The sequence below is a fragment of the Octopus bimaculoides genome, chromosome 7, assembly GCF_001194135.2.
Source record: "Octopus bimaculoides isolate UCB-OBI-ISO-001 chromosome 7, ASM119413v2, whole genome shotgun sequence".
In the NCBI taxonomy this organism is placed as follows: Eukaryota; Metazoa; Mollusca; class Cephalopoda; order Octopoda; family Octopodidae; genus Octopus; species Octopus bimaculoides.
This window is the reverse complement of record NC_068987.1, coordinates 61103016-61114939: the sequence shown is the minus strand read 5'-3', so window position 1 is coordinate 61114939 and position 11924 is coordinate 61103016. Positions and strand designations below refer to the sequence as shown.

The 11924-nt window shown below is 36.7% G+C and overlaps 1 protein-coding gene across 2 annotated transcripts in view; it reads right to left on the bottom strand.

Moving 5' to 3' along the window:
• The window catches only part of LOC106874651 (QRFP-like peptide receptor), a 55556-nt gene that overhangs the window by 23651 nt on the left and 19981 nt on the right, over window positions 1-11924 (bottom strand). For both annotated transcript variants that reach the window (XM_052969716.1, XM_014922445.2), the window contains exons 3-4: window positions 8748-9182; window positions 6985-7106 (exon numbers count right to left, since the gene is read on the bottom strand). In XM_052969716.1, coding sequence (XP_052825676.1) covers window positions 6985-7106; window positions 8748-9182 — 557 coding nt within the window. The remainder of the gene's footprint in view (window positions 1-6984; window positions 7107-8747; window positions 9183-11924) is intronic.

The following is an 11924-nucleotide window of genomic DNA, read 5'->3' as shown; positions in this document are numbered from 1 at the left end:
ATGTATGTATACTAGGTCATGTTAAAAGAATAGAGAGCCACACATTGTATACAGCGTCTTATAATGTTTATTTACAGTTGTCTTTCACAACGCACCATAGTCACATTTGTCGTTCAATGTTTATCTCAATAGATTAAGAACCTGTTAACTAATGGGGTGGGGGTGGGGGCACTCAAATCGTTTATATTCTGATGCTAATGTTTGCAGTCATGATAGAAGTGGTTTTGGCTTCTTTTTGATAGAATAGAAAGCCGAATGGAAAACCTGAGATGCATACACCTGAAATCGAGAAACCGGAACTCTGTATTTCAAAACCGACACTACCTCGTGTCAGTGACCAAAACACTTAACTGTCATTGGTCGAGTCCACTTAAATCTTCGTTTTTCTGTTTTAGCGGCAGATAAGCATAATTGAGCAAACATATGATAAAAAATGTCACAGCTGTGCCAATCTTGTGCTTTTATTTCAGATATAGTGTATCTAAGTCTTCATTAACGGATATACTCTCTTTTATGAGAGGGTAAAGTCAGTTTTGCGGGAAATTTGGCTTCTGGTTCAAGCTAAGTTGAGCAAACATTCATTCATTCATAATCTCATCTCACTGAAAATATATCCCACAGTGGTTCGTAGAATCCACCGAAATAAACACGATAGCGCCTATGGAATTTACGAGTAATTCGTTCGCTTTATTGTTGAGTTCAGTTCCAACAAAGAAAAGCAAACTGCGATGGACTCCCTTCACAGGAGAAACTGTCTCATCTGTTTAACATGAAAGAATAAATAGACAAATGTCGGCTCAGTAGGAAAATTCATAGACAAATGCAGGTCCTAGTGGAAAATTTAAAGAATGTTGATTGCCATGTTTTATGACAATCTCTCTTTTGGATTAATTGATAATTACAGACAGTTACCAATTTTTTCAGATCATGGACTTTACTGGTTCAATAGTCAGTTAAAGGTTTACTTTTAATTCCATAGATTTCTCGGAATAATCAATTGCTTCTAAGATGTCACATTAGTTTGATGTGATTATCAAGAATGTGATGCAAAAGAACAGAGAATTAATACGACAGTGCTAACAAATTTCGAATATTAAGGAATAAATTCATACCTGGTCATACTGTATGCATACCAGAGAAACAAAAGGCGAAGATGAGCGCGTTCAGATCTGAGCTCTCAATGTTTACCGACAAAACTCAATAGTACAACACATTTAACAGTTTTCTACAGTTTTTTATGACTTATTGCATGACCAGCAAGGATTGCTAACATTGTGACATAGTACCCTTAAAATTCTTGAGTAAGTAAATAGATTTTACTGAATCTGGAAGTTAGTAAAATAAAGTCGAATTCAACAAGTTTTGAACTCAGAACGTAAAGTGTCGTAACTAAATATCGAAAGGTGGAGGCGCGTGGCTTAGTGGTAAGGTTTTTGCACTCGTGATTGTACGATTGTGGTTTCGATTTCTGGACCGGACAACACGTTATGCTCTTGAGCAAAGCACTTCATATCAGGTTGCTCCAGTTCACTCAGCTGACAAAATGGAGTAATCCTTCGAGAGTCCGGTGATCCGCTCAAGTCAAAGGGTTATATACGCCATAAAATCCGGGAAATCGGCCTTATAAGCATAAGGCTCGGAAAGTACCTTTGATACCTCTTTTTGAAATGGCAGATGACAATTTGTTTGATAATCTATCAATTATGTCACCCATTACTTTTAATGTGCCGATATCAAGACACGTTTTAATCCGATTCTTCCCTATTCTACCAGACCTCCGCATTTAAGGACAAGAAGTGAGAAGATATTACAAGGATGATTTTTTCCAGATACGTATTATCATTCATAACCGTTTAGAACAATACCATTTTTCTCGAACGTCAAGACGGTGCTTCTACGTGGTCGTTTGATATACTAGAAATAGTAACCAAATTTCATTGAAATCATTATTAACTGTCTTAAAAATGAGACATGCCGAACAATTTCGTTTGGGTACATTATGAAGGGATAGTCATAGCTAGTCTTCCTTTGATCATGTATTTGATTTACTAAGGCTGACTTAAGGATAAACAACAATGGACGGGAAATAAAAGAATAGTGAAAGAAAATAGCTTTGTTAAAGAACCGAACGTAGACCGATAAATTGACTTGCCAAAAATTTATTTCTATTTTACAGGGCACTGATACAAAAAAGAAAAGTAACTAAAAGGTAAGAATAACGACGTGTATAACATTTCCAGTGTATACATAAACGTGGAACGTAATATTTTGTTTCAGAGAAACTTCTCTTAGATTATTATAAACACAAAGCTTGCTCAGAAAATCGTCGTCAAATCGTCAGAAACTGGCGTTTCGACCTGATTTAGTCTCTTCAGAGACGAAGATCCACGCCCATTCAGTTTTTCCTAATAACCCACTCAGACTTTACCATCGTATAGCATTGTAAAGAAGGTTACCTTGGAGCGACTTCTTGTAACTTTTAATTGTATCGCCGAGAATTTGGGCTTTGCTCAGTTCCACACAAACTCAGCTCTTAGATTTTAAATAAAATCAGAATCCAAGGAGACTGGTTGTAGTTTGTGTCGGCAAGACTTGCACTATTTGTAAAAGGCGACAGAAAGATTATTGTTATGATTGACTAAAGCCCTTGAACGTGGTGTCAAAGTAAGGTCGTAGTGTAATTACGAAAACCAGTGAAAGGATAATTTGAAATACCTAGTATCTCGTACAATCTAATTCAAAGCAATCTCAAGTAGGCATTCATCTGGAACTTGATGTTTGTTGACCATGTAAATGTTTGCCTGTTGAGCATGGCCTCTTTGTCTATCGTGTAAACAAAGCATTATTAAAAAGAGCTGATGTTGACATAGATTTAGATAGATTGGTAGACAGACAGACAATCAGACGATAGATAGATAGAGAGAAACAGAGAGAGGTTTATTGAAAGTTCTTACAAAGTAAACAAATTTATTGCACTACATAGTTTTCATGTACCTAATGTTGCTACCGCTGTTAACTAATATACATGTGATCGATTTTCAGCAGATCATAATTAAATGACACCCACGGTCGAAGTTAGTCGGTGCAAGTCTCACTTGAAATTAGTTTTATGCCAAATCCTATGCATTCGTTTTCTATCAATCAGTATACATTTTCTTTTCAATTTTCATGCACGAAACATTGCTAAATCGCTTCTGAAATGGTCAGTGTTACAGAATACCTATGGATTATTATATAAGGTACTAAGGGCAGAGGGGTAATGAATGTAAGGAAAGGAAATAAGTCAACTGCTGGATATGAACACCTTTGTGATACTAACTTATGTTCCTTTATACTCTGAGATTAACTTTACTCTGTACGGCACTGATAAAATAAGTACGAATCAAGTAATGGGGATCGATTCAAGTAACTATATTCTTTAACTACAAAATTATGGGCTTGTATCAAAATCAATATATTATGTAGTGTTAGCAATGTGAAAACAGTGTTACTGTTACTGTTACTGCTTCTGTTTTTGCTGTTGCAGGTAATGTTATGAATTCATCGTTGCCATGGAATCCTTCATGGTATTACAATTGTGAATGTGATGAGTTAATAGTGGGATGGACTGTTGCTCATGAGTCAACACACACACACGCCAGCACAGATGAGGACCAAGAATTTGATACAATGGATGAGAAAAGCTATTGGCAATTCTGATCTCAGACAGACTAAATACTGTAGAAGGGTTCGTGTACCGTTTCGAAGCTCAACACCGCAAGTTATCGAAGCACTAATTATCAAAAAAGTATTCGCGTTGCTAGGCATAATGTTTCATATTACTATAGGATGGGAAAATGGTGAGGAGGTGACACTCCTAATTTTCTCCACCATTTAGTAATATCATAACACCCATTTTCCCATTAGTGTTAAACGGAGTAGAGTGTGATGTTTTGCATTGAATTTACTGACCAAATGAAATGGAATAGATTCAACTGAATATTTGAAACCGCATAGTAATTTCGAGACTCAGAAAATTTACCTTCTCCTCAAGAGCCTTCGCCACAGTTCACTTAAAATATTGGTTTCAAATTTTGGCACAAGGCCAGCAATTTTACAGAATAGGTAAGTCGATTACATTGACTGCAGTACTCAACTGGTACTTATTTTATCGACCCAGAAGGATGAAATGCAAAGTCGGCCTCGTCGGAATTTGAACTCAGAACGTAAAGGCTGACGAAATGCCACTAAGTACTTTTCCCAACGTTCTAACAATTCTGCCGGCTCGCCGCCTTAACTTCATTTAAAATATTACCTTTCATTATTAATGGTTTTGATAAGGCAGCGAGCTGGCAGAAGTATCAGTTTTGTACTGAGGTCAATGTAATCGACTAGCACCTCTCCACAAAATATCAGGCCTTGTGTCTATAGTAGAAATGACTATTAATGGTTTTGGCTGGGGCCGCGAACCGGTAGAACCGTTAGCAAGCCGGACAAAGTGCTTAGAGGCATTTCTTCTGAGATCGTCGACTTTACTTTTCATCCTTTTTTGGTGGAGGGGGGGGTGTCGTTAATAAAGTAAATACCAGCCGAGCACTGGGATCTATGTAATTGACTAATCCCCTCCCCACAAATTTAAGGGGTTGTGCTTACAGAAAGAAAAGAATATTGGTTCCGGCTCTTTAGTTCTGATTTCAAATTCTGCCGCGGTCATCTTTGCCTTTCACCTCCACAAGATCGATAAAATAAAGTACCAGTCTGATGTCGTGGAGATGATGTAATCGATTAATATCCTCTCGTCAAAATTACTGGCCTTGTGTTGAAATCAGATGCAATTATTATTTAGAAGCGAAAGGTGATGAAGTGGCAGAATCGTTAGAGCGTCGAACAAAATGCAGTGCTATATTCTTTTCGAACCTTTTACGTTCTAAAGTCAAATACCATCAGTGTCAACATTGCCTTTCATCTCGCCAGTGTCAATAAAATAAAGTACTGAAATATTGGAATCTCAACTTAACCCCTACCTAAACTAGAAACAATTATTCAGTTATTATTTAAATGTAAGCTTAATCCACGTGGAGAGATAAAATCAGATGAATCAATCTCGATATCTGTATTATAGTATCAAGTTGAGCAAAAAGTAAGTAACATTTTGAGCCATGAAGAATTTGTACCGAATTTTTGCAGAGCTTTGAATTTTTTTTTAAACATTTTCTTGAAATTGTCTGATAATACAGACACAGACTTGCCCAAATGCATCAATAAATTAACATTGATATTTTTTACACCGTTATTACAATCATCTGAAATGGAACTGTCAAAGCGCAATATTCGAGCAATTTTGCTATTCAACTTCAAGAAAGGATGTAAAGCAGCTGAAACTGCTCGCGATATCAAGGAAACGTTTGGTGACGAAATGACCAGTGAGTTGCCAGCTCGAAAATGGTTTAAGCGATTTAGCAGTGGAGACCTGAGCCTTAAAGATCGTGAGCGTAGCGGACGCCCATCTGTCGTCGATGACGGTCAATTAGAGACCGTTATTGATAAAGATCCACGTAAAACCACTTGAGAACAGACAAAAGAACTTGAAGTTAGCCAGAAAATTGCCTGCAACCATTTGAATGCGATCGGATAATCAAAAACACTCGACTAATGGGTACCATACGATTTGAATGAAAATCAGAAAATGTGCAAATATGAAATTTGTTGGTCGCTTCTTCTTCGTAATCAGACCGATCCATTTCTCAACCGTATTGTAACTTGCGATGAAAAGTGGATTCTGTACAATAATAAGAAACGGTCTTCGTAGTGATAGGACCAAAATGAAGCACCGAAAACCTTCCCTAAACCCGAGCTCTTCAAGACTGTTTGGTAACGTACTTCTGGACTCATCCACTATCAATTCTTAAAATCCAGAAAAACCATTACCGCAGAAACATATTGCCATGAAATTGCCAAAATGAACGAAAAATTGCTACTCTTCCGTCCCAGACTTGTCAACAGAAGAGGGCCAATCATTCTTCATGACAATGCTCGACCATATGTTTCACTAATGACGTTCCAGAAGTTGAGGGAACTTGGCTACGAAGTTCTTCCCCACTCAACTTATTCCCCAGAGTAAAGGCGCAATGGCCCAGTGGTTAGAGCAGCGGACTCCCGGTCATAGGATCGCGGATTTGGTTCCCCCCACCGGGTGTTGTGAGTGTTTATTGAGCGAAAACACACAAAGCTCCACGAAGCTCCGGTAGGGGACGTGGCAAACCCTGCTGTACTCTTTCACCACAACTTTCTTTCACTCTTTCTTCCTGTTTTTCTTGTACCTGTATTTCAAAGGGTCAGCCTTGTCACACCCTGTGTCACGCTGAATCTCCCTAGAACTACGTTAATGGTACACATGTCTGTGGAATGCTCAGCCACTTGCACGTTAATTTCACGAACAGGCTGTTCCGTTGATTGGATCAACTGGAACCCTCGTCGTCATAACCGACGGAGTGCCGTAGTAATTCTCCAGACCTTTCTCCTACCGACTATCACTTTTTTCAAGCACCTTGATGGTTTCTCGCGAGAGAAGGAGTTCAAAAATCAAACCGATGCTGAAAGTGCGTCCAAAGAGTTAATCAGCTCCAGAACTCCAGATTTTTATGTTAACGGAATAAACAAACTTGTAACTCGTTGGCAAAAATGTGTTGAGTGTAATGGTCTTTACTTTGATGAATAACATTTCCGCATTGTTGAAATATATTGTGATGATTTTCATGTTTTAAAACGTTGCTTACTTTTCACTCAACTGATATGTTGTTAAATAGCATTTGTCGCATTGACGACAGATGAAACTGAAACAAAACAGGGGAAGTAGCTGAATACACTTAATAAAGCGCTTTGCCAATCTCACCGCTTCCGCCACTCATATCTGTAGTGGCTGAACAAGTAGTTCTTACTATTGGTAGAAATTTCACTACTCTAATAACAGTTTATAAAGTATAAATAAACAATGTGAAAACTTACCTTAATAGGGATACAAACCACTACAAGAATGAGGTCAGCTGATGTTAAACTTAAAATGAAATATATTGTTGGTGCTTTTGATTTCACCCAAAAAATAAGACCGCAAATAGTTGTCATATTACCTGCCAGTGAGAAGAGATAAATAATAAAATTTACATATGGTTGATATAATCAGTATGTGTTGGTGGAAATAATTTTAAAAATTTATATGATGAAGTAATATGCTAATTAAGTTATATGATAAGTTCCGTTAAGCTGGCACATTCCTAATTGTGTGAAGTTATAAATTTATATTTTGGCTTAAGAAATGTGTCATTATTCAGTTTTAGTTTAAAATTTCTTGCCAACAGAGAAAGAACCGGTTTCATTGGAATTTCAACATTAACAGGATATGTATGTATGTATGTATGTGTGTGTGTGTGTGTGTGTGTGTGTGTGTGTGTACAGATTTGTATGTTTAGTTTTAAGTTTGTATTCCCATGCATGCAGTTGCATTTCTAGACATGCTCATATATACTTAAACGATAAATTTCTGGTAAGCTTTACAGATTTTTACAGTTTCAGTGATGTCTCGAATCTGTAGTCTTCGAATCAGCTTTCTCCTTTCTGGTTTTGAAAAGCCTAATTTCTCAAGATTGGTATTTGGGTAATGCGTTACATATTCCAGTGCTCCAATAACTACAGGTGTAAACCTGAACTTGTTATCAGGATAGACTAATTGCAGATTCCTCAATAATTCAGCGTAGGTATTTTCTTTTTCCCTGATCTGTAGCTTTATGTTAACATCCGCTTGGCAGCTTATTTCCACAACTGTACATAGTTTCTCTTCTCTATCCCAAATTACTATGTCAGGTCTATTATGTCTACATTTTATAGCTGTTTTCAGTAGGACATTTCACCAGCACTCCTTTTTATTATGAGTGGCTATGGCTTCTATCATACTGTGGGTTCTTATTTCTTTGGTCCCGAGGTTATCCTTCTGACGGATCTCATAATACAGTGTCCTAGCTACAACATCATGCCTCATAGATAGATAATACAGTGACAACTGCTTTATGATACCTTCGGTGTTAACTCCACAAAGTCTGTATCGGTTATCTCATTTTGCTGTTATCCCTGCGCCTCTGTCTATGTATGTATGCATGCATGCATGTATGTATGTGTGCTTGTATGTATGTATGCATGCTTGTATGCATACTTGTATGTATGCATGCTCGTATGCATACTTGTATGTATGCATGCTCGTATGCATACTTGTATGTATGCATGCTCGTATGCATGCTTGTATGTATGTATGTATGTATGTATGTATGTTTCTTTGGGATTTAAGTTTTTTACCTTTTCAGAATTCAAGCCGGTCAACAAAGTTGGAAGGCTTTTTTCTTCAAATCAAGACAGTTCTTTGGACTTGTGGTTTTCTGGATTATTTGATGTATGCATGTGTGCGTGCGTGCACGCATGCACTCGTATAGTGAGTGTACATGATATGTTGGTATGTACTTCATGGTATGTACTTCATGGTATGTACTTCATGGTATGTACTTCATGGTATGTACTTCATGGTATGTTGGTGTGTACTTCATTACTGTTTATGAACTTTCCAACATAAGGCGATGTCTTAAAGCCATGCTATTTACGACGCACGTTTTTATCAAAGAAAAACAACTGAAACTTCGAAACGAAGATATAATAAAATAAAAAAAATATTTATGAAAATAATAATAATAATAATAAATATATATATAAATCAATCTAGAACATACCTATGAAGCCAATCAACAGCAGGAAAGAGTATGAGCACATGACAAGAAGAAATTGTACGATGTTATGTGGAGCTAATGGATTCTCATATTCCTCTTTTAGTTTCTTTATATGATCCATATCCGGTTTTACCATATTACAGGCTCCGTAGCATTTGCAAACTACTTCCTTTAAATACTCAACTGAATACTTATACTCAAAATTCCAGTTGCTATATTCTTCTGCGATCTTACACATCTCAGACAAGGGTACGGTTTGTGAGGTACTGTTTTCTTCCGTAGTAACCATCTCTGATTTTGAATTTACAATGACGTGCGATGATAAAGGAGTTCTACTTTTGTTGCTGACGTTGTCGTCTGTCAAATTCCACGAGGAAATCTCATAGTCGGTCCAAGTTGAATTAAGAAAAATTATTGTTTTTATGCCATTATTTAATACTGCAAAACAAGAAGAAAAAATACAAAGAAGATTTAGCATTTAATTCTACATTGACTGACCTACATTGATTATTAATAAAAGAACGGATATATCTACAAACTCAGATCTTGCGTGATTAAATTATCATCCCAACACCTAGTTTTAGCTTGTTCAAACCCTCCAATGAATTGGACAATTTTTCAGCATAAATTACAAAAGAAATATAAATTATAATTCAGTTGAGTCACAGTTACCAACTCATTGGACACCTCTAAAACTCATATATAACCAAGACCATGTGATTCTGACTCAGTGTTTGCTCAAAAGTCATGAAGGATAGCTGCGTCTTCTTGTAAACCCCACAAATGTAAGTAAACTGGTATTTTTACCTAGTGTAAGCAAAATTTTTATTTATCCACACTGAATATTAAGCATATTGTATATTGAATTCTTTAAAAATTTACTCAATATTTTAGTATAAATTTTACTCAATATTTACTCAAAAATTTACTCAATATTTTGGTATAAATTATACCAGTATTTTGGTATAAATAAAAAATTTAAAAAAAAATAGTTTTACTTTATCATCCGTAACTGAAGGGGTTAACATCTTTCAATTATGTCTCAGAAACTGCTTTAATCTTTATCCAGTTCAAGTTGCCAACGGTCACAGAGAAAAGATGTTGCTTAGAATATTACGCTACCAAAATATGGAATGCGTTTCAAATTAAATCATTATTAAATCTTGAGCTTCAATACCGTTTCTTTTCACTAAGCAAGAAAATGGATGAGACAAACCTTTGCAACAAACCTTTGCAACAAACCTTTGCAACAAACCTTTACGAAACATTGAATATAATCTTACGACTGCATGTTTGATAATTCTATAAATATACCACTGACCAAATTTATCAAAGTAGTAAGATCTGCTTTTGGCACTTGTGTTTGCATCATATGCTGTCATCATGATACAAGAGATCGTAGTAAATAGCTTACGATAGTGCCCATACTCTCCTGAGTGAAATAGTTTTCTCACAAAAGATACAGTTCAATGGTATATGATAAGTGGGCATTTATTTATAGTTGAGGAATGTTTCAATACTTAATTGCATTTCTTCTGACTCTCTATTTTCTGAGCTTAAACCCTACCGAGAAAACTTTGCCTTTCATCGTTTTGGGTTCAGTAAAATAGGAACCGGCTCAGGAGCGAGGGGAGGGGCGATGTGATTGCAAGTCTTGTGCCAAAATTCGAAACAATTATTATTATTATTATTATTATTAATTAATTAATTAATTAATTAATTTATTTATTTATTTATTAAGGAGGCGAGCTGGCAGAATCGTTAGCAGGTCGGACGAAATGCTTAGCGGTATTTCGTCCGTGTGAACATTCCGAGTTCAAATTCCGCCGAGGTTGACTTTGCCTTTCATCCTTCAGGGTCGATAAATTAAGTACCAGTTGTTTACTGGGGTCGATGTAATCGACTAGCCTCTTCCCCCTAAATTTTAGGCTTTGTACCTATAATAGAAAGGATTATTATTATCATTTGTGTCTAGATCTATCGGCTGCGTGTTCAGAGGTGTGTTAAATTTTCTTTAAATTTGTTGTTTTACCTTTTGTTTTTCCAAACTTTGTTGAACTGTTGTCTTTGTAACGAAGCTCGCCACAACCAGGGCTTGGTGGGGTGGCAAAAAATTCGCCCGCAAATTTTGAGTTTTAATAACTGAAAATTTCATCTTTTTAAAAAGAAATCTAAACAAAATTTACAATATGGCCACGGAAATCGTGGGTGTTGAAAATTATTGTAACCGCGCTTTCGAAATTTCTTTCCCTCCGCTATCAAATATGGTTGAGACAGAGAGGAAAAATAGCAGTAGCAGCAGCAGCACTAACAACAACAACAACAACAACAACGACAACAACACCATGAACACCGACGGTGGCATGGAGGAGGGAGCGGAGGAGAACACTAACACTGCTACCACCACTGCCATCACGTGGACCAACCAGAGTAACAAAAAAAAAAAAAAACGCAGGAAAGTGAAGAGAAAGAAAAAAGAATTCTTTCACGTCAAACACCTGCATATTTCACCACCACCGTCACCACCACAAAGAAGGAAGAAAAAAAATATTAAAGCAACAACGTCGTTCGCTTCTTCTAAGCAAACATACAGTGGATTCGCTGAAATGTGTCGCAGAACAGAAGTGAAATTGTCAGAAACCAACTTGGCTAGAGCGAAGATGCATCTAACAAGAACTGGCCGGACAGTCAACCTGAACACATCAGAAGAGGTGCAGGAAGAGATACGGCGGAGAACAATAATATACAGATGTATGTCATTGAAAACATGCAAGATAGAAAGAGTCACGCAAGCTCTGGTCGAAAAATGCCTGAGGCATGTATAGAACGTAAAATCGTATATCGCACGTGTTAAAAGCTTTGGCATAGTAGAAGAGGTTTTCAACCGAATAACTGGCCAAAGAAAATGCCACGACAATCCTTAAGACCGAAGAATTACATAGGATATATGCATATATATATATATATATATATATATAAACAAAAGTAAATGAGTATATGCATATATACGTACAGGTATGTGCATACCGACATCCACCTGTATGTATAGGTGCATATCTGGGTACAGGACATTGCAAACAAACGTAGACGAGAACACACGAGCCACATAGAGAACATTCTACTTCATCAGCTACCCACGTTTTAACACCGGCGTTTCGACGAGCTTATATATATATATAT